The sequence below is a fragment of the Ambystoma mexicanum genome, chromosome 5q (genome assembly GCF_040938575.1).
Source record: "Ambystoma mexicanum isolate Mex_15411 chromosome 5q, UKY_AmexF1_1, whole genome shotgun sequence".
In the NCBI taxonomy this organism is placed as follows: domain Eukaryota; kingdom Metazoa; phylum Chordata; class Amphibia; order Caudata; family Ambystomatidae; genus Ambystoma; species Ambystoma mexicanum.
The window spans coordinates 72,269,010-72,291,473 of NC_090933.1; the positions used below are offsets into that span (position 1 = coordinate 72,269,010).

The 22,464-nt window shown below is 46.5% G+C and overlaps 1 protein-coding gene across 1 annotated transcript in view; it reads left to right on the top strand.

Annotated features, from left to right (window-relative positions):
• Positions 1–22,464, top strand: part of ZNF830 (zinc finger protein 830) — a 612,967-nt gene that overhangs the window by 187,257 nt on the left and 403,246 nt on the right. Inside the window, exon 3 of the mRNA XM_069620545.1 lies at positions 8,416–8,545. Within this exon, the coding sequence (XP_069476646.1) occupies positions 8,416–8,545 (130 nt within the window). The remainder of the gene's footprint in view (positions 1–8,415; positions 8,546–22,464) is intronic.

Genomic DNA, 22,464 nt, shown 5'->3' on the forward strand with positions numbered 1-22,464 from the left:
ATTCTTTCATCTGTACCTGTCGTCCATTCTACATTGTACTTTACTATCTTATCTCTGTATGTTGGCAGTGTTTTACAAATGTATTGGAGTGGTGTTGTCAACATATGGTATCCATGGTGGGTCCCTACCCCATAGTATGACATTTTCAAATATATCACTGTTACCTGGCCCCTAGTTGGGGACTTCTGACTCTCCGCTGTCAGTAGGAAGGAAAAAATGTGTGTTAAAATCCTCTTAATTACTTCAATGTCTATCTCCCCGTTGTCATGCACTGGGCTGCCGTCCACTGACCTGCCCCTCAGCGCTTCTAGGGCCCCCTTCGGCGCGTGGTGTGCGAGGTCCCCTGCGACCTCACACTCGGTGCAGCGTGCTCTTGGGCCGCCCGCCCTTTCGGGTTAGCCGCTGCTCGGCACGCCCTTGTTACTGTTCAAGCCTCTCCTGTATTACCTCACAGCCTGCGCTGCGTATGCTCATACTGTCCCACCCACACAGGTGGTACCGCTACCCGGTACACCCCCGCCCCCTCTCGAGGACCTGCCGACATTCTCTGTGAGAGGCTGCCTCCCCACCTGCACTCCGCCCTAGCTGCTGGCCGCCGCTCCACTCCTTCGTAAAAAAACCAAAAAAAAAACACAATGTCCTATACAATACTCTTTGGGTGACATCACCGGCTTACCACAACTATTTACACACAATTTGGACATATAATGCGTGCTCCTTTCCCCGTAAGAGAACCCCACATTCCCCAAGCCCCGCCCCACAGCTGTCTTCCCATTACGCCTGGAGTGGCGTATCCATTAATCACCTTTCTCAATATAGCTAGTCAGCACACGCTGCGTTGCCTCGCGTGCGATATGTTCCCTCACCGGAGGAACTTAACCAGCCAGCTATCTTCCGCAATCTGACTCTAGCTACCTCCTGAGGGAATCCGTCATCTATTCACTGAGCTAAAACACTCAATTAATAGGAATCCTCATCTACTCATCGGACTACAACGCCGACTCATAGGAATACCACAGCCCCATACATGTGTTCGCCATCCAGACCAATCAGCACGGCACTCCGTCCAACACGTGGGGACTCGTCACCCCACCCACTAGGCTCATCAACACAAGAAGGGACTACCTCTGCTCTGTTCCCTACTACAGCTCACGTGCCGATAACCACTGATGCACCAAATTCTGCGACAATGTAAAATCACCCACCACCCTATTTACAATTCCTCCCCCCACCCGCACAACACAATATTGCTCATTGTGTGGTCCATACTCACATTAGGCTCACGTCTGCCTGTGCTGCTCGGCTGCGGACACCCCTCCCAATCGGCTCGTCACTTCCCCTCTTCTGGACCACGTGTGGACACTCGCCAACCACAGGTGGCAAAATGTTGATGTCGGCTCCCGACGACCAATCTCCGTTTACGCAGTCTGGTTGTCTCACAGTTCCGCGATTGTCCTACAGTCCTCCAAGGGGGCAACGGTGGAGGGGTTCGCGTTGCTGGGCCACCTTATCACAGACGATCTCGCTGGGGCCTCCAACGTGTTAAGGCAATTTCTGGTGGTCGGCAGAGCCGTATCCGGGGTCCGCGGACCTCCAGCTCTCGGAATGCCCTACCTCCTTCCGCGTCCCAAAGTAGTAGAGGGGCCACACAAGAGCAATTAGTTACTGCTGTTCATTAGAAGAAACATGCAGGGACAAAATCATGGAGTGTAGGTTCCAGGCAATTTCTCATCCGAGTCGTGCTCACAGGCCCATTTTCTACCTGTTTGTGTCACCTGTGAAAGCTCATCCCCAAACCTATCGACACTCCAGGTTGGTTCCCTGAGTGGTAAGTTCAGTATAGGACCATATAGTGAAAAGTTTATTGGTGGATCAGAGGTCAGGTGGTACGCTTGGTTCGTCCCTAGAAATTGTTACTCCGAAAGTGATACATGGAGAGGGTTAGTGATTGGTTATGTGGTATTGTCGTCAGTGGTTAGCCCCCCCCAACCCCCGTGTCCTGATTGGTTCATCAGCGAGCCCCCAAGCCTGGGATGAGGATGATGATCAGCATCATCCTCGTCGTCGTTCCCAGCCCGCGATGTACCTTGTGCTGGCAACAATGTATGACTGTGTGTCAGTGAGAAACAATAGACCGGTTCTGCTACTGCCATTGGAGCGCTCCTTTCCCATCGCCACCTGTGTCTGAGTTGTTACGACTTTGTTGCAAGAGGGGTCCCAGACATGGGACACCAGTGCTTCTTCAGTCTTCGGGAATTAGCATTGTATCAGGTCGACCTGGTCACGTGTTGGGAGACCATGGCTAAGGCAGAATTACGGGGATTTAATTTGTATTTTGTTTCGGGTAGTCACGGCGGAGGCAGGTGTCACCTTGGCTTGGAGAGCACAGAATGTGGATTGCAAAATCGGCTGCGGTGGCTCCAGCCAGGGGCTGTTCTGTGTACTCACCATCTTGTAGCTCTGTAGTTTCTATGAGCTGCTCCTGGCCCGTTGGCTTTGCACTGAGGCCTACTTCGGCTTGGGCTGTATGTTGTGGCATAATGTCCATAGGGGAAGGGGGGTGTGGGGCGTAGTGCGATTCCTTGTGCATCGGTCCATCTATAGGGTCTTATCCTCAGGGTTAGTAGCATGAAGCCTCTGCAAGCATATACACAAACTCTTCCAGCGTCTTGGGTTTCTGCGATGCGGTTGCTGGCCTATGTGGAAAATAACGATGCACGTCTGTGAGTGTGCGCGGTCCGCTGTCCTAGCACTGAACGTGTTCTTAGTGTGGATTGGTGCATGAATGATCCAGGTGCGCGACAGCACATGTGTTTTCGGTCTGGTGTGTCTGTCGTCATGTCATCTCTAACGATGGCAGCTTGCGTTGCAAAGTGTTTAGTCGAGCTGGTCCATGCGATCGTTCCCAACTCTGTCTTGATTCCCGTCGCATATCTTGTGCGGGATGCGGTCATGTTTCGCAGGTGGAGCATGGTCACGGTGTGTGTTGGTATTCTGGGCAGTGGGCAGAGTTGCAAACTCGTGTGGCTGGTTGTTCTTTGACCGTGACGTCATATTCCAAAGTTTAGGTGTGGCTTGAGGGAAGGGACACTCCCATTTTCCTCTTCACAAGAATAAAAGGACTTTGCCCTATGAATGGAGGAGAAGTGATACACAGAGGCGACCCTCCGACATACCGATGTTATTTGAAGACTGAGCCGAGTGTGGCTGGGTGAAGGACCTGGAAGGAGGTCTGGAGAGAGACTCGGAGAGAAGCCTGAGCGTACGGGAAACGAGGCTGAGGCACAGTGTGGTACAGAGTTGACAAGGCTGAGCAGAGCCGGCCCAGAGGTAATGCATGATCACATGGTGGACGTGGTGGGCCTGGAGCCCAGGAAAACACGCTGAACCCGGCTAGCAAGAGAGGAACGAGTCCCCTGCTCGCAGTACACGGAAACAAAAAAAAGAAACCCTTCCGCTTGTGCCAGGAGAAGACATCTAGGAGCTGGGGAGAACACAAGTGACACCTGGTCAAAGTCATGTCGCTGGAGCAGGACCTGCTAAGAAGAAGGTGGTCACCAGGGGTGCCCACATCAGAGGGGGCACAGAGACCAGACCGTGAGAAGGCAAGAAGAACCGATAGGGCTAGATCCCTACGAGGGACAACCAGGTCCAGAGAGGGAGACGGACATACATAACAAGAGGGGTAACGGGAGCCCTATAAACCCGAGCCCTGAAATCAGCCAAACGGCTCCAGGTCGCGCACACAAACCAAGAGAAAGATATATTAAGGGGGGGGGGTATCCATACCCTACGAAACGTGATAAACTGGGAACAAGAGCACCAAGGGAGCAAGGAGAGACCTATAACAAAGTAAGGAATTTTCCCAAGGGGAAAAAAGAACCACACTTTAGTGAAATCCTGTGGGGGAAAGACCCACGTAGTTGGTGGAGGAGGATTAAAGAATTATCCCTTCCTCTACTTTCACTGAGAGAATTGACTTTTTGAGTGTTTGACATATATATCAAAGGAAACCCTTTTCTTTATTTGGAACTCTGACAGACACAAACTGATAGTCTGGAGACCTGTAAATAATTATGGAACTTGATACTAGGAGAGACTCCTGGAAATATTGGATGAGACGGCAGAGTAAAGAACATTGAGTGCACCCCATATTGCTTGCTTTCCCCTTTTAAGTGACATGGCCAGTTTAGAAGTTAGGATTTGGCCAGAGGACAAGATTTATGATTTTGACTGATACTGACAAGCACCCATAGTTTAGTTTGTTAGGCAGGGAACTTCCCTATTAGCAATAGGGTCAATAAGGTATTTTCTTTCATTTAAAAGAAATTCCTGTAGTGAAGTATGTCTTCTGGTCCGTGTCTTTCTTCTGGCACGCCATAGCACTGAGGAGGATATTACGGCACGATAAACTCAGTGTCACTGACAACCCTGTATAGGTCCGTGTGAGGAGTGGCCATTATCCTACTTGATGTTCATAAATGCGATTTAACTAAACGCAAAACGTACAATGACAGGATCAATAAAGCTAGTCCCAGTAATAAGGAACTCTTTGTGATCTTGAGGGAAATGGAATCCCCTATTCCTCCAGAGGATCTGTGCACAAAGGATAAAGTATGGTGTACTAACATTCAAAATGCTTTATCAAACAAAATGACTACTCTCCAAAATAAAATCGCAGCGAAGAGACGTAATCTCACTAAACAAACTACCGATGACAACTCACAAATATATTCTCCCAATCCCCTAAAACAATTCAAATTCTCTCAAGTCACTACACAAGAGGTGGAAAAGATGATTGCCTCACTTAAACCTTCGAGGTGCCAGGGAGATATCTGCCCTGCACAAATTATCAAAGAGGCTACCAGAGACCTGGCGCCCTTCATCAATAAACTAATAAATGCCTCATTCCGTGTCTCTAATGTCCCTAATAACCTTAAGGATACTTGGGTGCTACCTTTTACTAAAGAAAGTTTCACTGGACCTAAGCATCCCCACTACTTACAGGCCCATAACCACCGTCCCATTCCTGCTTAAAATAATTGATAAAGCTGCATATATCCAAATTCAGTCATATCTAGAGTCTAACAATCTCTTGGACTTCGTCAATCAGGTTTCAGACTACTCCATGGTACAGAAACTGCCTTGATTGACCTAAAAACGCACATTGACCTACTAAAAGACAAGACAACGCGCCCTACTGCTCTTACTGGACCTATCGTATGCGCTCGATCTGGTGGATCACAAAGTGCTCTGTAATCAACTGTCTATTGCCGCCAACATCTTGAAAGAAGCCACTAACTGGATCCAATCCTTCTTTAACAATAGGACAATGAGTCTTTTCTCCATCGGCCTCTGCTGCCACCTTCTCCTATTACCTTTGGTGTACCAGAAGGCTCTTGTGTCTCAACGACTATGTACAATATTTTCACAAAGCCCCTGTTTGACGATTTGGATCATCTGTGTGTCATCTGCACTAACTATGCAGATGGCACCCAGATACTCCTACCCCTTTCAGGTGACTGTGACTTAGACCTGGCTTTAGTCAATAAAATCTTCTCAATCATTCAGGCATGGATGGCAGCACATGGCCTCTGCCTGAATGATAAAACCGTGATCTTGATCCTAGGTGCCCCAACTAACGTAAGCAAACTTGGATGTCAGTACACCTCATTTAACATTGACGGTATTGATATCAAAGTTGCCAAGGAGACCAAAATTCTAGGATTTTACTTGGACTCAACCTTGCACCTAGGGAAACAAGTTAATGCCACGGCGTCAACCACAGTGTATACTTGCAAGTTGATACATGCTTGCAAACTATTTCCAGCCAATAATTGTTGCATCATACTAGCAAGGGCTTTAATCTTGTCCAAACTCGATTATTGCAATTCCCTATACACAGGTGCAGATAAACAGATCCTGAATAAATTGCAAATTCTGCAAAATAATGCATTAAGAACGGCATTAAGTATCCCAAGGAGTCATCATATCTCCGAAGTCAGAAGAAACTATAAGTGGCTAACTATCAAGGACAGAATCCAGTTTAAAATATCTTCCATCACACACAAATGCCTGAATAATGCTGCACCACAATACCTAAGAGATAAAATCATAAAATCTTTGTCACGACCCACAAGCATGGTAAACTCTAACTGTATTGTAGTCCCCAGATTTAACTTGGAAAAAGGCAGGGGGCACTAGTTTTCCCGTTCAGGCTGCACAATGTTGGAACGCTCTCCCTATATACCTGCGCATGGATCAGACCTTCCTAAACTTCAGGACTAACATTAAAAAATGGCTAGTGTTAAACAACTGTTGACTGCCTTACCTATTGCTGCCTGAACACTGCATGATCCCGCCATGTACTGCCGCTATGCTTTTGGCTTGTTTCTGTATGTCAACTGTTGTATCTTTATTGATTATTTCTGTCACTATATGTAACCTAAGACTTGTACCTTCTTGTAATGCGCCCAGATACCTTCGGGTCAGGTGCGCAATATAAATAAATAAACAAATATTAGTGGTCCTCACAACTGGTTGTCAGAAAGTGGCTTCGAGGGGAGACTGCACATTAAGTTAGAGATTGATTTCATGGGCTAGAGCTGACCCTTACAAATGCTGCATGGCAGCTAGGCGGGCTGATTTTGCCCCAGCATCTCGAATGGTTGTACAAGAGAAGCGAGAGGTTATGTCTGCCATGGGGTGGAAGGGTATGTGTATAGCTCTGATATGGGGCAACATAGACATGCCAAAAGTCCAGAAATGGGGTAGAACATGGCAATGGGATGTACAAGGCATTGAGGTTATAGGGCACTTTGCCAAGGAAGGATCCTTTTGGCCTTTTGTCAATTAAGAGATACATTTCATCTGCAGGCCAAAGGCGTTTAACAATATCTCCATTTGTGGTACGCCATACAAGTACAATTTTGGGGTGTGTTTGACCACTGAAGCGTTGCCCTTTAGAGGCCAATTTGTTGGATGGGGAGAGTTTGCAGAGGCTGACGTCTCAACTTTTTTCTTTTAATGTATCGAACTTTACCTCCCCTTCCTTGGGTAGGCTTGGATCCACGTGGAGAATCCGAAATAAGTTTGACAACTGGCCAGAAAAACTCATGAACCCTAGAGGTGTAGACCCCAGTAAATATCTAATTGAATTCAAAGTCCTTCACATGGTAAATTACTCAAAGGTCTTTCTGCATAGAGTTCGTGGGCTCCAAATACCTGTTGTCTATGTAGGAGGGATAAGCTCTTTCTGTCAACTACTATGAGAGTGCCCCAAAATACAAAGTTACTGGGAGAACATGTTAAGAGAAATGTTCAGGGTTCTCTGGTAACCAATGGAGATGGGACCTATGCTAGTTCTCCTTCAAATCGGAGGTGAGGTGGGCCATAACAAATATAGGAAATCGTTTGTTATCCACTGCTCTGGTGGTTGCCAAAAGAGACATTGCAATTAAATGGGGGAATGGAGCAGATGCCCAGAATGTCATCCTGGAGTCAAGGTTTGGACAGATGTTTTTATTTGGAACAGAGTGTGGTTAGACGGAGGCGATTCCCCCAAAACATTTTAAGATGTGGGCTAAAAGATAGGGCTTCAGGTAAGGCCTGACTAGTCTACATGTACATGGAAGCCTAGTGGTGTATGAGTGAGGTTAGTTTGTCAATGTTGGGCTGGGATTGGCGAACTTGTGGGAGAGGATTTTTATAGAGTTCTGTTTTGTTTAGTATTTGTAAGTATATAAACTGTTACACAAGTGTTGATGAAGTAATTTTAATATTTGAACATGTTATGATTAAAATGTGAAGTCTTTCATAAAAAAAGGATGCACACAGACATTGAAAGACCGTTGTGGGCTTTTGATGTTTTTATTGTTGTTGTGCTGTTCACTAACGTTAGACTCCGATGCTGCATCTGTTTGGATTTGACGCAATAGTTTTGTACACGTGTGAGTTGTGTAACTATTTATGGTACTACCATGCGAAGACAATGAGATCTTGATACTGTAATGTTCTCCCATGTTACTTAAATACTATCCCTCTATTTGAATATTCTAGTGTGGTGGAAGCTGACCAAGCTATGTTGCATTAATTTAAATGGACGATTTGAAAAGAGGACCTTTAGGGAAAAAAAATGAAATTATTGAACCACGACCCTGATCTGATGTGGTTTTCAGAAATTAGTTAAAAGCTAACTATCTGGATTTTATGTTTCTTTTGATGCACTGGTGCTGCTTGTATGTGGCAGTACATACTCCTAATATGGAGGCCTTTGTATTGTCGGGGACTACAAACAAATATGTGTACCTCTTTGCAGTGGCAAATTTGTACTTCCTTCAATACACCATGTCTTTGACGATTCTATACTATATTACAAGCAAGTTGGGTTGAGATAGTTTATCTTTTTTGTTATAGAAAGTTGCAGAGTCAAAGGGTGTTAAACCGGTGATACCCGGGCCAGTTCCCATTTTCACTCCATCAACGTCTCATGTTGTGAAACGAAAAGGGCCGGAGTCTGAAAGCCCTGAAGTGAAAAAAGCAAAAGGTGAGGTATGTTAAACTTTTGTCGTTCAAAGTGGCCCGAAGCTTCCAGTGCTATATTCTGCCTTCAGTCTCAGATTCAAAATCCCATCCATGCAACCTGCATTTGGAGCAACAACTGCCCTTTGACGATTTTTGCCATTGCTTTAAATGCCCATCATTTGTCCAAAGCAAACATGCTTTACTAAGTATTAACTAGCTCCGATAATTCCAGTCTCAAAATGTGCCCTCACTGCTAGCTGTTGGTGAATGAAGAAATTGTGTGCTTTGTGCATGTGGAGAACTGAGGGGCAAGTGAATTGTTATGCATAGCCAGTAGCTTGCAATTTAAAATGTTTAACCATGTCACTGATAAGATTTTCTTGATTACGAAGAGAAAGCCAGGCATACATGCAGATCAAAAGAGCAGAAAGCAAGTAAAAGTGTTACCTACACAGTGGTATACATTAGTTATTTTTCGAGGGGATTGGGTCCTCCGACATATTCCATATCTTTGACAGTAATCACCACAGCTGTGCTGATTACTGTCAAAGATATGGAATACGTCGTCGGACCATCCCATCGAAAGAACGTTACCAGGTAAGAGAGTAACTTGTTCTTTTAACATATGGTTTGTGCTAATTTTGAATTAATTTCATATTTTGTACCATAAGACGCAGTATCTTTCATTCTCTGCAATGTAAAGTGGTACATTCCGCCGTTCATTCTTTTACATTTGTTGAAATTCTAAAGTGTAATAAGGACATTTCAAACCTTCAAAGCTGATCAAAAGTAAAGTCTGCTCCAGGCTCCCACCCTATCTCCCAGAAAGTACGTGTTTGAACGTGTATGTAGACCTGCTCATTGAAAGGGCAGCTGTTTGTCTTTTGTTGACCATGCTTAACATTAATCAAATCGGCCTTTTCAGTGATTGTCAACTTTGTAGTACTATATGAAAAGGAATGCGCTTGTTCTCATTGGTATTGCCAATTCCGTGCAGCTTACCCCACTGCTGTCTTCCACATTCTCAAAATGAATTTCTGATTGGTAACCGTATATTCTTCTTTCCATAGTCGCTGTTTAACACATTCACTTGTATCTTTTGATTTGTTTAGAGGAGGACCTAAGATCCTCCAGTTGTTTGCGATACTTATTTGTGGAGGAAGTAAATTAACTACCATATACTGTTTCTCTTTTGTCTTGCCACGTCCTTTGGCTTGCCATTTGAATAGCTACAAACACAATGTCTGGTTTGGATTTGATTCCAGAATATAGTGTGATTTTGGGCATTTTCATCTTGTGGATTTTGGGCCTCTGTCATCAAAGTTTCTAATGAACCATGTCATTTTCTGGAAATATGGATTTCAGTAGGTAGGATATCAGTAGTACATAACCTTATACTTGACCTCTTTATATTGAATGCTTCTAGTGGGTTTTTGTTAGTGTCTATTCTTGAGTTTGCCAATCATTTCCATGATCTGTTTTCCCAGCTTAGATTCCCTAATTTTCTGGTATATGAATGGGCAGGGGTCAGAGCTGATATTCGATAAATGGTAGAGGGTGATTATCCGGTTCTTTGTGCCTGAGTGAGATTAGATATGTTTTTTGAAAGATGGGAGTATTCTTATCTGTTTTTTGTTTGTGTCTGCTTGGCAGGCAGAACCTGGTGACGACAAGGACTCCCATCTTGTACTGCACAGGTTCATTAATTATTCATGCATAGAGCTTGGGCAGTGTATATAGTTTATGAAACCACATCACCCTCCACTGCCCCATTTTGTCCTTTCAGCCACAGATATTTCTTTATCTTTTGGCATGGTAGAAGTTTGTAATGTTTGGTATTGCTAAGCCTCTGTGTTTTGGGGCTGTGAGAACCATATTTGTTAATGTGTATGCAGAAGTACTTTGTGGATTTTGATACTACCCGAGTGCTTTTAAAGCCTGATAATCTTGCTTGATCCCCCTTCCCTACACCCTGCTCTGTCTGGTGCCTTTCCCACTTCCTACCTCAGGTTTCTCCTCAAAAGCAAAGTGAGAAATTACATGCAAAATGGGTTGTACAAATTGCTATTGCTGCATTTTAGGAGTGAGTGTGCTGCTATGATAAGTCTTTGTCTTCCCATGATCATATTTTTGTGAGGACCAAACTCTGGAGGAGCAGGAAATTCTCAAGGTAATTGTCATGATCTCTGCTTCCAAAAGATCAGGACCTGCCCGACTCCCTTGGAAGCAGACCCATAACCCCGGTTCCGAGTGCCAGCCAGTCCCAATTGGGACCTTTTGGACCTTGTCCTGGCGCCAGTGGCACCAGGCTCATAAAGATGCCCAGTCCCAGTCCCAGCGCTGGAAGCGCCGGGCTCATAATGCTTGGGTGGACTTACCTGCAGCAGACCATGCTGCTTACTTACCTGCCAGTTGAACCCCTGATCCTCTTCTGTTTGGGACTACTTTTCCTGTTGGGTGGGGCAGGAGCCACTCCCTAGGTTCAGAACACTGGAACTCTTCTGGAAAGCAGGAACTCTTTTCTTACCTAGGCGTGGCTGTGGAAGGAGACACCTAAGCACTACAGGAGGCTATTTAAACCACACCCGATGGATGAATTTTGCTTTGTGTTATTCTGCATTCTCTGCAGCAGAACGCTCATCGTGTCTTCTGCTTCTGGTCCTGGGCCTAAGGGAACAAAGGCTTACCTGGAATCCAGTCTTCAGCAGCACCTGTAAAGACAAAGAAAGAACCGGTTAGCACTACGGTCTTCAGTGGCAGCGCATCTCTTACCTGGTCCATCGGCTGTCACCAACGCCTCGCGCTGCATTCCGGCATCTGAAAGACAAAGGCTTACCTACTCTTCGCATGCTCCGGAGGTCTTCGCACTGCATTCCGGCATCTGAAAGACAAAAGCTTACCAGCTCTTCGCACGCTCCGGAGGCCTTCGGCGCTGCATCCCGCATCTGAAAGACAAAAGAAGGTGCGTTTAAAGACATTGGGCAACTTTATTACTCGCGTGCCATTACTCCTTCCCACGCCGAATCCAGTGGGTATTCCAGCACCTTCAGCTTCTCTAAAGCTCCGAACTTGTACCTGCAAGATAAAAGGGACAGTTAGTGCGCATCGTGAAGCAGGCTACAAGCGCTTACTTACGTGCTTCCAGGCGCTTCTATTCCTCACGCGGGTTCGATCCTCAACTCTCATCAGCCCGCCATCCGCCATCGCCGGAACCCTGCAAAACAAGAGATATCATTACAAAAGACTTTTAAGACATTTGAAGTGCCCAGAACTTACCGTTCGTGCAGTTAACGACGGACAGCAGTCCTCTGAGGTCAAGAGGCCTGCACCCTTATCCAGTGAAGAAACTGGTTACTGCACCCTGCCCCGAGGCAGATGGAGAGCTCGGCGTTCACTTACCTAAGGTGAGGGTGTTAACCTTTGGGGTTCTACAGGAGAAGAGAAAGGGAAGAGGAGAGAGGCACCCAATAACCCCAGTTCATTAATCCCATATTTTCCATCTGCAGACATCTTACTCTTCGAGTCAGACATACAGTGCACAGAGGTCCAGCCCAAAGAGCCAACCGTGTGTTACACATCACCTTTGAAGATAAGGCATTCACCCAGTCAAGACCGGCGCCTCTGCGGGAATCAGATGAGCGTTACAGTAATGGTAGATAAGACCGCTCAAGCCCAAAGTGGTCACTAGAGATGGGTAAACCCCTACTGTGTAAAATCTGATTGGCCGGTGTTGAGGGCCTAAATGCAACCACCATATCTGTCTTACCCCACCCCTACCCCTCAGGATTCTTCTGATTGATCCTAACCTGGGGTCCCACAAGAAGAATATCAGGAAGTTGTGCCTTCAAAACACCTAGGTCGTATTCACTATTTACTTCTCACTCTCTCCTGTTTCTCATCCTGGTGTTCTTGCCTTCCTTTCACTTTCTTGTACCCTCCTCTTTCCCTCCTTTTCCTCTGTTTCTCCGATGTTCTTCCTTTTCCTGCTACTCCTGCTCTCCTACTCTCCACTACTACTCTCCCTTCACTCTACTCTTCATTCTACTACTCTCTCCACTGCACTCTACTCTCCACCCACTACACTACTCTCCACCCCACCTTCTCCCACAGTCTCCCGCCCTTCACGGTCACCTTCCTCACTCACACTAACTCCCTACCCTTTCACTTAACCTCAGTCAGTCTCTCCCAACACACACTTATACCCAAGTACCGCTTTCTCTCACTAACGAATACCCCATCTTGCACACACTCTCTGTAATTCTCTTCCATTCCCCTCTCCACTGTCCTTACTCTACTTGGTCTCTTGGTCCGCCCACTTGGTCGCTGGTCCGCCTTCTCCTCCCTCGCCCGAACAACCCTCACCGGCACGTTCCAACTGTATCCTTTTATCCTCAATCTTGGTTTGCTGCCTCACCTGGTTCCCAATGACATCCCATGCCTTTCTCTCCCCCAGTGGCTTCATTACATACATCATTAACTATAAAGCACAATTAAGTCCCTATCCCGGTCTTCCAGTAACCCTCAATGATGGAAATACAATTGTAGTCAGGCATATAAAGAGGGGGACTCTTTATTGCTTACTTAGTTTCTGACAGATTGCTTTAATAAGCAGGCATTGAGTGCCTATTGAATTAACTGCAATCATTACTTAAGTGTCAGGATGGCAGGAGTGAAAGAAAGGGCTAGTCTCTCAATTAGACAGTCTTCCACTCTTACTACTGAGAGTTCGGCCAAAGCTATAGTCAATTTGATCAAAGTTCCATCTTGTCCTTTAACCCTTAATTTTTGATGCAGAGGTTCTCCAGCCACAGGACCACAATTCTTGGGCAACTTGTTTTTTTCGGGGTCCTCTGGTGCGCTTTCTCCTATATGGTCGCAATAAGCTGCTCCCTTATAAACTGGTAGTAGCTTCTTGTCTGGCTGCGCCCCAGGTTGGTGCTTCGGTTAGGGTTTAATGCACCCTGGTGGGTCTTGTTAGAGAGGTATATCCTTGCTCTTCGCATTCTCATCCTTATCCCATGGTTCACCCTAGGCTCTTTCCTTACCTGTCTGTTCATAATCTGTCCTTACTGTCTCCTGACGTAGCTTTGCTTTCTTATTTCCCCCACCCTCCTTTATACTCCCTACCCCCTATTCCACTCCCCACCTCCTCTTGTTCATGGTGGCTCTCTGGGACTTCTGTCTTTGCTCTTATAGTCTATGCAGTAGATCTTCCTTTCAGAGGGATTGTGTCCGCCGATGTATTCCTTATCTTTGATGTTATCCATTCCAGCTTGCTGGCCTCAGAATTTTTTTTCAGTAGAGGGCGCTGCGCGTCAACGTCCTTCGAGTCGGTGTCCCTTCGACAGCCTCCTTATCAGCGCTGACATCATCATGAGTATAAATAGACTCGCGCAGCGTCCATTTCTCAGTTCTGTTTTTCCGCGCTTCGTGTGCCTCGGAAAAGTAACGCTCCGTTCCTTTCTTCAGAAAAACCTTCTTATTCTTCGAAGATTATCATTACGCGATGGCTTCTTCATCCAAACCATCGACTCCACGGTCCGGTTTCAAGAAATGTTGTGACTGTGGAAAGAAAATGTCTTTAACGCATCCTCTCAGCATCTGTTTGTGTTGCCTGGGATCAGAGCATCACTGTATGTCCATGATGGCGAAAGCCTTTAAGGAGCATAAGGGGGAGTTCGAAAGAGGTAAGGGCTTTAAAACTTCTACTCCCTCGAAAGTTTCTTCGGCTTAGTCGGGACATTATTCTCCTCGTCGACAAAAGAAACATTCCTGTTCAAGATCTCGAATCGGTTCTCACCAGTCTTCGAGATCAAAACACTCTAAGAAGAGGCGTCGTAGATCTCCCTCTTCTTGCTCTACTTCCCCAGAAAGGGTCACCTGCCCCACGAAACACAGTTCTCTGGCTAGGTGGGAGGAATCCCATTAAAAAAATGCTTAGCGTCTTCGAGAAAGCGGCCTCGACCCCCTCAGAGACGTCTAAAGGTGATACCCTAGGTGAAAGACCCGAGAAATCAAAACGCTGCGAGTCGTTGGAACCTGGCGAGAGAAAGTTCTCGAGAGCGTCATGAACCCTCGAGTAAAAGCAATAAGACCGCGTCATCGACGCCGAAGATTCCTTCGACTCACACATCTACATCGACACCTTTGTCGAAGGGCCCTTCGACGCATAAATCGGTTTCATCAACGCCGTCTTCGACGCCACTGTCGACCGCAATGAAAGACAAACCTACAACTGCCACTACGTCACAGGCAGTAGAGGTGTCGAAAGCCCCGACCATGACGTCGAGGATGCCGTCGACAACTTAGTTGACGCAGATGAGGATTCTGATCCTCTCGAGTGCATCGAGGTCTTTTCAAACTTTTTCGACACCTTTCTCAGGATTTTCGAAGCCTATGACGTCCATGTCGACAACCTCGACGTTTTCTCAGGCTGACACAAAGTATTTGGCTCCTTCCTCTCTAGAAATGGGTTTTAAACCATATCCTAGGTCTAATTACTTTAGAGCCTTGTCCTCTATATATGAGGAAGGAGAGGATTCCGACAATGACGGACCCTTTGGTCTGCAAAGGACTACAATACCCATGCCAGAGGAGTTCATCTCTGAGGAGAACAGGTTAAAAGACCTTCAAGAGTCTCTTCATGAGGCAAGTGGTTTAGATACTTCTCCAGAAGTAGTTTGCTAAACCAGACCCTGGAGAGCATGTTGAGACTCCTTATAGGATTCTGATGGCCAGAATAATTGAATTCATGGGGTGGACTACACCTACACCTTCTTTTCAGCAGGATGACTTTACTGATATTTTAGATAAAGGTCCACAGGAGGATCCTGTTGTTCCCTTTCATACTGCTCTGCAAAGAAAAGTATCTGCTTATTGGGAAACTCCTGAAGTTATCCGTGCAGTAAATAAAAAACTCTCTCTGCTAAATACAAAGTATCAGCTTCAGATCGTGAATATCTGAGCAAGCAACCAACTCCAGAGAGTTTAGTTGTACAGGCAGCGACTTCATCTAACAGTAAATCGGTATACCCTTCTATTCCACAGGACAGAGATAAAAGATTTGATGCCATGTCAAAAAAAGTATTTTCGGCATGTAGCATGGTGCTTAAGTCTATCAACGCCACTTGCACGCTAGCAAGATTCAGCCACACACTTTGGGAGTGTGCTTCATCTGCGGCTGACTGTCTCCCAGAAGGGGAAGAACGGGATGCATTCCTAATCATCATCAGGGATGGAAAGGATGCAATGTGTGAGTACCTCCAAACTGGTATTGATTCTGCTGACAGCATCAGCAGGGCCATGGTGGCAAGTACCACAATCCGCAGATTTGCGTGGTTGTGGAAGTCTGGTTTTGCTCCAGATGTACAAGCTAGACGTCTGAACATGCCCTTTGACGGCATTTCTCTATTTCGAAAGAAGGCTGATGACAGCCTGCAGAGATTACAAACATCCAAGGCAGCAGCGAAATCCCTTAGGGCTGCAATTCGGCAGACTCCAAATCACCCCTCAGGAGCTTCCTGGATGGGGAGGTCCTTTCGCTTTTACTCCACATTCGGAAGAGGCAGAGGACAGCCAGCTCAAAGGGGCCAGAAACGATTCACCCATGGTGGACGGGTCAAAGGTACAAAAGCCGCAGCAGCAGGTGCTACTTTACCCTCGGCATCTGCTCAGCCGCTTCTAAACCCCTCTGAGGTCTCCCCTCACAAGACACCAGTAACGGGCAAGTTAACTCAACATCTGGCAGAATGGCAGGCTATTACGTCAGATGCTTGGGCATTGGAGACAGTTGCCCAAGGTTACTGCCTGCCCTTCCTACACACTCCTCCGAGTCATCCACCTGGGAGCTCTTTGAAGCTTCCACACCTGCTCCTTATGCAGGAGATTTTAGACCTGCTAGAGAAGGGTGCCATAGGGCCGGTACCCGTAGCGGAGAGGAACAAGGGTTGGTATTCCCCATATTTCCTAGTACCAAAGAAGGACGGAGGACTGAGACCCATCTTGGACTTGCGAGAATTGAACAAATTGCTCAGGAAAGACAAATTCAAGATGGTAACCCTTTCTCATATCCTTCAGGCCCTCCAGCTTCAGGACTGGTTGGTATCTCTAGACCTTCATGATGCTCATTTCCATGTGCCTATCCATTTCAAACACAGGAAATACCGGAGGTTCGCAATTGGCAACTCTCACTATCAATTTAGAGTTCTGCCATTTGGGCTGACCTCCGCCCCTAGGGTCTTTACCAAGCTAATGGCGGTTGTGGCTGCAAGTCTAAGGAGGGAAGGGATCCACGTCTACCCCTACCTGGACGACTGGTTGATCAGAGCAGTATCTCTGGAACAAGCTCAGATCCAGCTAGATTATGTCTGCCACTTCCTTCACAGGCTGGGCTTCTCCCTCAATTTAAAGAAGTCACAGATGATAGCATCACAGAGACTCCAGTTCATTGGAGCAGTCTTGGACACTTCCCTGGGAAAAGCCTCGCCACCAGGGGTGAGGGCTCAAGATATTCTACAGATGGTCACCATGTTTCAAAATGCCCAACGTCTACCAGCCTTCGACTTTTTTGAGGTTGCTAGGCCTCATGGCATCCTGAATCTTCCTAGAGCCAGAGGCTCACCTGAGAATGAGATCCCTCCAGTGGGCACTAAGAACCCAGTGGTCGCAATTCTCAGGAAGAATGTCAGATCTCCTACAAGTCCCGCACAGAGTAGCTCGAGACCTTCAGTGGTAGGCGTGTCAGGAAAACATCTTGAAGGGAGAACAGTTTTGGCAACCATGGCCGGAGATAACGGTAGTTACAGGTGCCTCACTCATGGGGCGGGGAGCCCATGCCAACGGCTTCACAATCAGCGGTCGTTGGTCTCCATCGGGGTCCAGACTACACATCAACCTGTTGGAGCTGAGAGCAATCAGACTAGCGCTGAAAGCTTTTCTGCCATCGGTACAGCGAAAGAATGTCCTGATAATGACGGACAACACAAGAGGAGGCGTAGGGTCCCTGCCACTGTGCAGAGAGGCAATGCAGCTCTGGTTTTGGGCAATTCAGGAAGGAATCTCTCTATTGGCAGCTCACCTAGCGGGAGAGAAGAACTTGACGGTGGACGCTCTGAGCAGGCAGAGCACAGTCTCCTACGAATGGGAGCTAGCTCAGGAAGTCCTTCAAGAGATCTTCACCCTTTGGATCTGTTCGCCACCAGCATCAACAGGAAGTGCGATCAGTTTTGTTCAAGGGAATTTCCCCCAAGAGGAGCTCTAAGGGACGCGTTCGTAGTGGGCTGGGAGTTTCCACTTCTGTACGCGTTTCCGCCAGTCCCTGTCATTCCTCAAATAATCAGGAGGTCGAGAAGATTCCGGAAAGACATGATCCTAATTGCCCCGGATTGGGCCAAAAGAACGTGGTACCCGGACCTTCCAGACATGTCCATCTGTCCTCCGATTTTGTCTTCCACCAAGAGAGGATCTTCTCTCGCAGAAGGGAGGCCAGGTTCTCCATCCAGACATCAGAACCCTCAACCTTCACGCTTGCTTTCTGAAAGGTTGAGATACAAGGATTGGGATCTCCCAGATGACATCATGGAGGTGTTGCTTTCAGCTAGAAGGCCAGCAACAAAGACTTTATACTGCTGCCGTTGGAACAAATTTTGCAGCTGGTGTAGAGAAAAGAATATTGAACCCTTTTCATGTAATACACCAATGGTGTTATCTTTCTTGCTTTACTTAGCAGATTCAGGTCTCCAAATTGGTACGATCAAGGGCTAACTCGCAGCGCTGTCTATCTTTAAGCGTATTGCTGAGGAGCCTTCATATTTCAAACTACCCGTAGTAATCCAATTTCTGAAAGGATTAACAAATGTCTATCCACCAAAACCTTTTCGGGTTCCTTTGTGGGACCTAAATTTAGTCTTAAAGTTTCTGATGGGTACTCCTTTTGAACCACTTAATTCTTGTTTCTCACTCTTAAAACAGTCTTTCTAATGGCCTTAACTTCGGCTAGAAGAGTGAGCGAGCTAAAAGCTCTATCTTGCACACCACCTCATATAATCTTTCATAAAGACAAGGTTGGCTTACAAGTGAAGCCCAATTTTCTCCCAAAGGTGGTCTCTGAATTCCATATTACTCAGAAAATAACCTTACCTTCATTTTATCCTCCTCCCCATCCAGGGAAAGAGGAAGAGCGATTACACAGGCTGGATCCAAGGCATGCCTTGAGTGTTTATTTTAGCAGATTTGCTAGGATAAGGCAAGCAGACCAATTGTTTGTAGGATATGCAGGGCATAAATTAGGATTGCCAATCGCAAAGCAGCCATTTTCGAGATGGATCATTTTAACCATTCTAGAATGCTACAAATTGGCAGCAAAAGAACCCCCTCAACATCTTAGGGCTCATTCAACCAGGGGTATCGCAGCCTCTTCGGCTCTCCAAAGAGGGGTCCCAATTAAAGATATATGTGCGGCTGCCACATGGTCGGCCGCACATACTTTTACCAAATATTACAGCCTAGATTCCTCCTCTAGCTAGGAGACAAGATTTGGGAAAGATGTGTTGCATTCTTTACATCTTTAAAGGGAAATATTTCATCTTTACTCCATCCTCCTCTTTATACTACTGCTATGGGAGTCTATTAAAGATAAGGAATACGTCGGAGGACACAATCCCTTCGAAGAACAAGTTACTTACCAAACTGGTAACGTTCTTTCGATGGGATGTTCCTCCGACGTATTCCTTATCGCCCCTCCCATCCATCCCCGCAGTAAAGCTTCGCTTGTAGTTGCAGCTTACGCTCCTTCAAGGTCACTAACCAATTAATGCAAAGCAAATATGAACTTCAAAACGGAACTGAGCAATGGACGCTGCACGAGCCTATTTATACTCATGATGACGTTGGCGCCGATACAGAGGCTGTCGAGGGACACCGACTCGAAGGACGTAGACGCGCAGCGCCCTCTACTGAAAAAATATTCCGGGGCCAGCAAGCTGGTATGGATAACATCTAAGATAAGGAATACGTTGGAGGAACACCCCCATCGAAAGAACGTTACCAGTTTGGTAAGTAACTTGTTCTTCTCCTTCTCTGCGATGGGCTACGCCTTGCTCCCTCTCTATGCTTTCAAAGCTTTCAACTTGTTATGTCAATCTGGCTGCGTCCCTGGGGAGCTCAAGCAAGCAATTGTGGTTCCTCTCATTAAAAAGCCATCACTGGATGTCTCTGTTCTGGGTAACTTTTGTCCTGTCTCTCTTCTTCCTTCTTTTATGAAGTTACTAGAAGTTTTATCTCCCCTTCACTCTTCTTTTCTGGAATCTTTTTCTCTGCTTGATCCCTTTCAGTCGGGGTTCTGACCAGGGCAAGGTACGAAGAGTGTCCTGGTGTCCGTTGTTATGATCTGGCCAGGTTGGTTAATGGTGGGGGAGTGGGTGCCTCGATATTACTCGATCTGTCGGTGGCGTTAGATACTGTCGACCACTTCATACGGCTGTCCCGCCTGGCCTCGGCAGGCCATTCTGGCCTGGTTCACCTCTTTCTTGGCTGATGGGGCCAATCGCTATCTTTACCTACATTTCTGTCTCCTCCTCACTTGCTTTCCTGTGGTGTTCCTCCAGGCTCTGCCTTGTCCCCGATGCTTCTTAACATCTGTGCATCCTCTGGTTGGTCTCGTCCGATCCCACGGCTTCAGGTGTTACTCTTACACTGATACCCAGATTCTGGTCCGGTCAGATCTTGACCAGGCTGTCGTTTCGTCTGTGTGAGTGCCTGGTGGCTGTGAGGGCCTTGATGGACAACAATTAGCTTAAGCTTAACTGGGACAATAATGAGGTTCTGGTGGTGGGTACTCCCTCTGAGTTGGTGTGCTGGACCGCTTCTTTTTGGTCGCCTGCACTGGGTGATTTCCCAATTCCAGTAACGATTGTGAAGAATCTTGGTGTCTCTTTCATCTTAACTCTCCATGACTCCCCAGGTGAGTCCAGTGTGTAGACAGGTCGCATCCTGCTGAAGTTGCTTCATTAAATTTTGCCATTTTTACTGTTTCATCTGCGCCCAGCAGTAGTGAACGTCCTAGTCCCAAATTGCTTAGATTACTGCAATGCTTTGTACTTGGCCCAGCCCATTGGCCTGCTTCATCGGCTTCAACTATTGCAGAAACTTGCTGCCCATGTTGCCACCTCTACCCCATATGGATTGCAGATCAGCCCGGTACTGCGAGCCCTCCGCTGGCGGAAAGGATCATGTTTAAATCACTTTGTCTAGTCCATCTGGTATATTATCGTATGGAGGCAGACTTCCTTCAGGACACCTTCGTACCCTATATTCCATGAAAGGCTCGTCGTTCGGGTCTTGCCTATCTGTTTGCTGTACCCAAATTTCACCTTTTTCACCGGTCGGGCCTTTTCTGTGGCTGCCAGTAAATTATGGAACGACCTCCCAGTTGCCCTTAGGTGCACCGAAAACCACTTACAGTTCTGTCACCCTCTTAAAACGTTATTTAAAGCTGTGGTAGGGTCTGCTGCCCTCCATATATTCCTTGTGCCAAGATTCCCTCTGGTGTATGTGCGCGTTATAAGTTTAAAAAACATAACAAACATTCCTGCCTCTCTTGAGCTTGTCCTTTGTGTACAACTTTCAACTGACTGTTGTCGCCCTCCTTCACTTGCCAAAACTTCACTCCTTAAGGTATTGACTGTCCCGCTCCCCGATGATAACCTTACCTCTGGGCTCTGAAATTATCGCTTTCTTGCATTTCTCTCTTCTGATGTCTTACGCTGGGCTATCTTTACTAATACTTCACTCCAAACTGTTCTCATCAGATCAGTAGCCACACTATCTTCTCTCTGATAATCTCATCTAGGCTTTCTTCAACATCTCGCTCCTCCCTGACTGAGCTATTTTCTTTCTTTCAACAGTACTTGATTCATTCTTACTGACCATATTCCATTGTGTTATGGTACAGGAGCAAGGTTTGTAGCTGAGTGCACCTAGTAGTTTGTGCTATGGTGCAGAGAGCTCTTTGATAGGCAGCAGTCTGGTTCCTCTTGTAGCAAGAATGTGAAACTTCCACTGGTCTACAAGGCCTCCACCCAATATCGCAAGGGTGGAGGAGAAGTGGTGCGCACGGAAATTCCCAGTAGGGAGGAAAAAAAGGGGGTGAAAAAACACATTCGGCTCACACAACAAGTCACGGTTGATGGGAGGCTGGATGGAGGTTCCCACCTTGAGCAAGTTCCTCAAGGAGTAGCGAGCAGTCGGCAAACGCAAAGGAGACCGATAAGTAGTCAAAGATGGTAGTAGCATCTGGCGAGGAAAGCATAACAGACTGGCAGAGAGACCGAGATGAGGAACAAGGGTGGGAGCAAGGCAGAGCTAGGAAAGTCAGGACAGGTACACTGGGAGCAGGCACGAACAGGGAATGGGAGGAAGGATGACCATCATAGCAATGGAGGGAACAGTTGCAACGCAAGGCTGTCTGAAATCCAATAAGTTTAATCCATGCACATCAAGGAGCAGGGTGTACACGCTACCGCAATGCTGCCATCTTGGATGAGGATGAATTCCTGTCTGAGCGATGCGCCAAATGTCCCAGATAGGTTGAAAAGAAAAAGGCCCCCGCCGAGAACCTTTGACAAATCCTGGTTGTACTATTGTGCTTTCATCCTCTATTTGACTGATACTTCTCAACTCACTCTTGAAGGTGTATTAAACTTTCCTCATCCTCAAACTCTGGGTAATCTTGCACTGAACATTTCAGTTCTGTACCTTTCTTTACCCGTTAAACCTACTTCCAGACAACTTCCTTTTTCTCCGCTCGATTTTCCAATTCTGTTTTGCTTCCTTAACTTTCCGATTGTTCAGTTTTATTTTTCTTTACACAACTTTTCCTTCTAGCATTTCTTCTGTACGTCCCACTGGGTATCTTTCTCTCCAGCTAGATTTACTGATGCATTC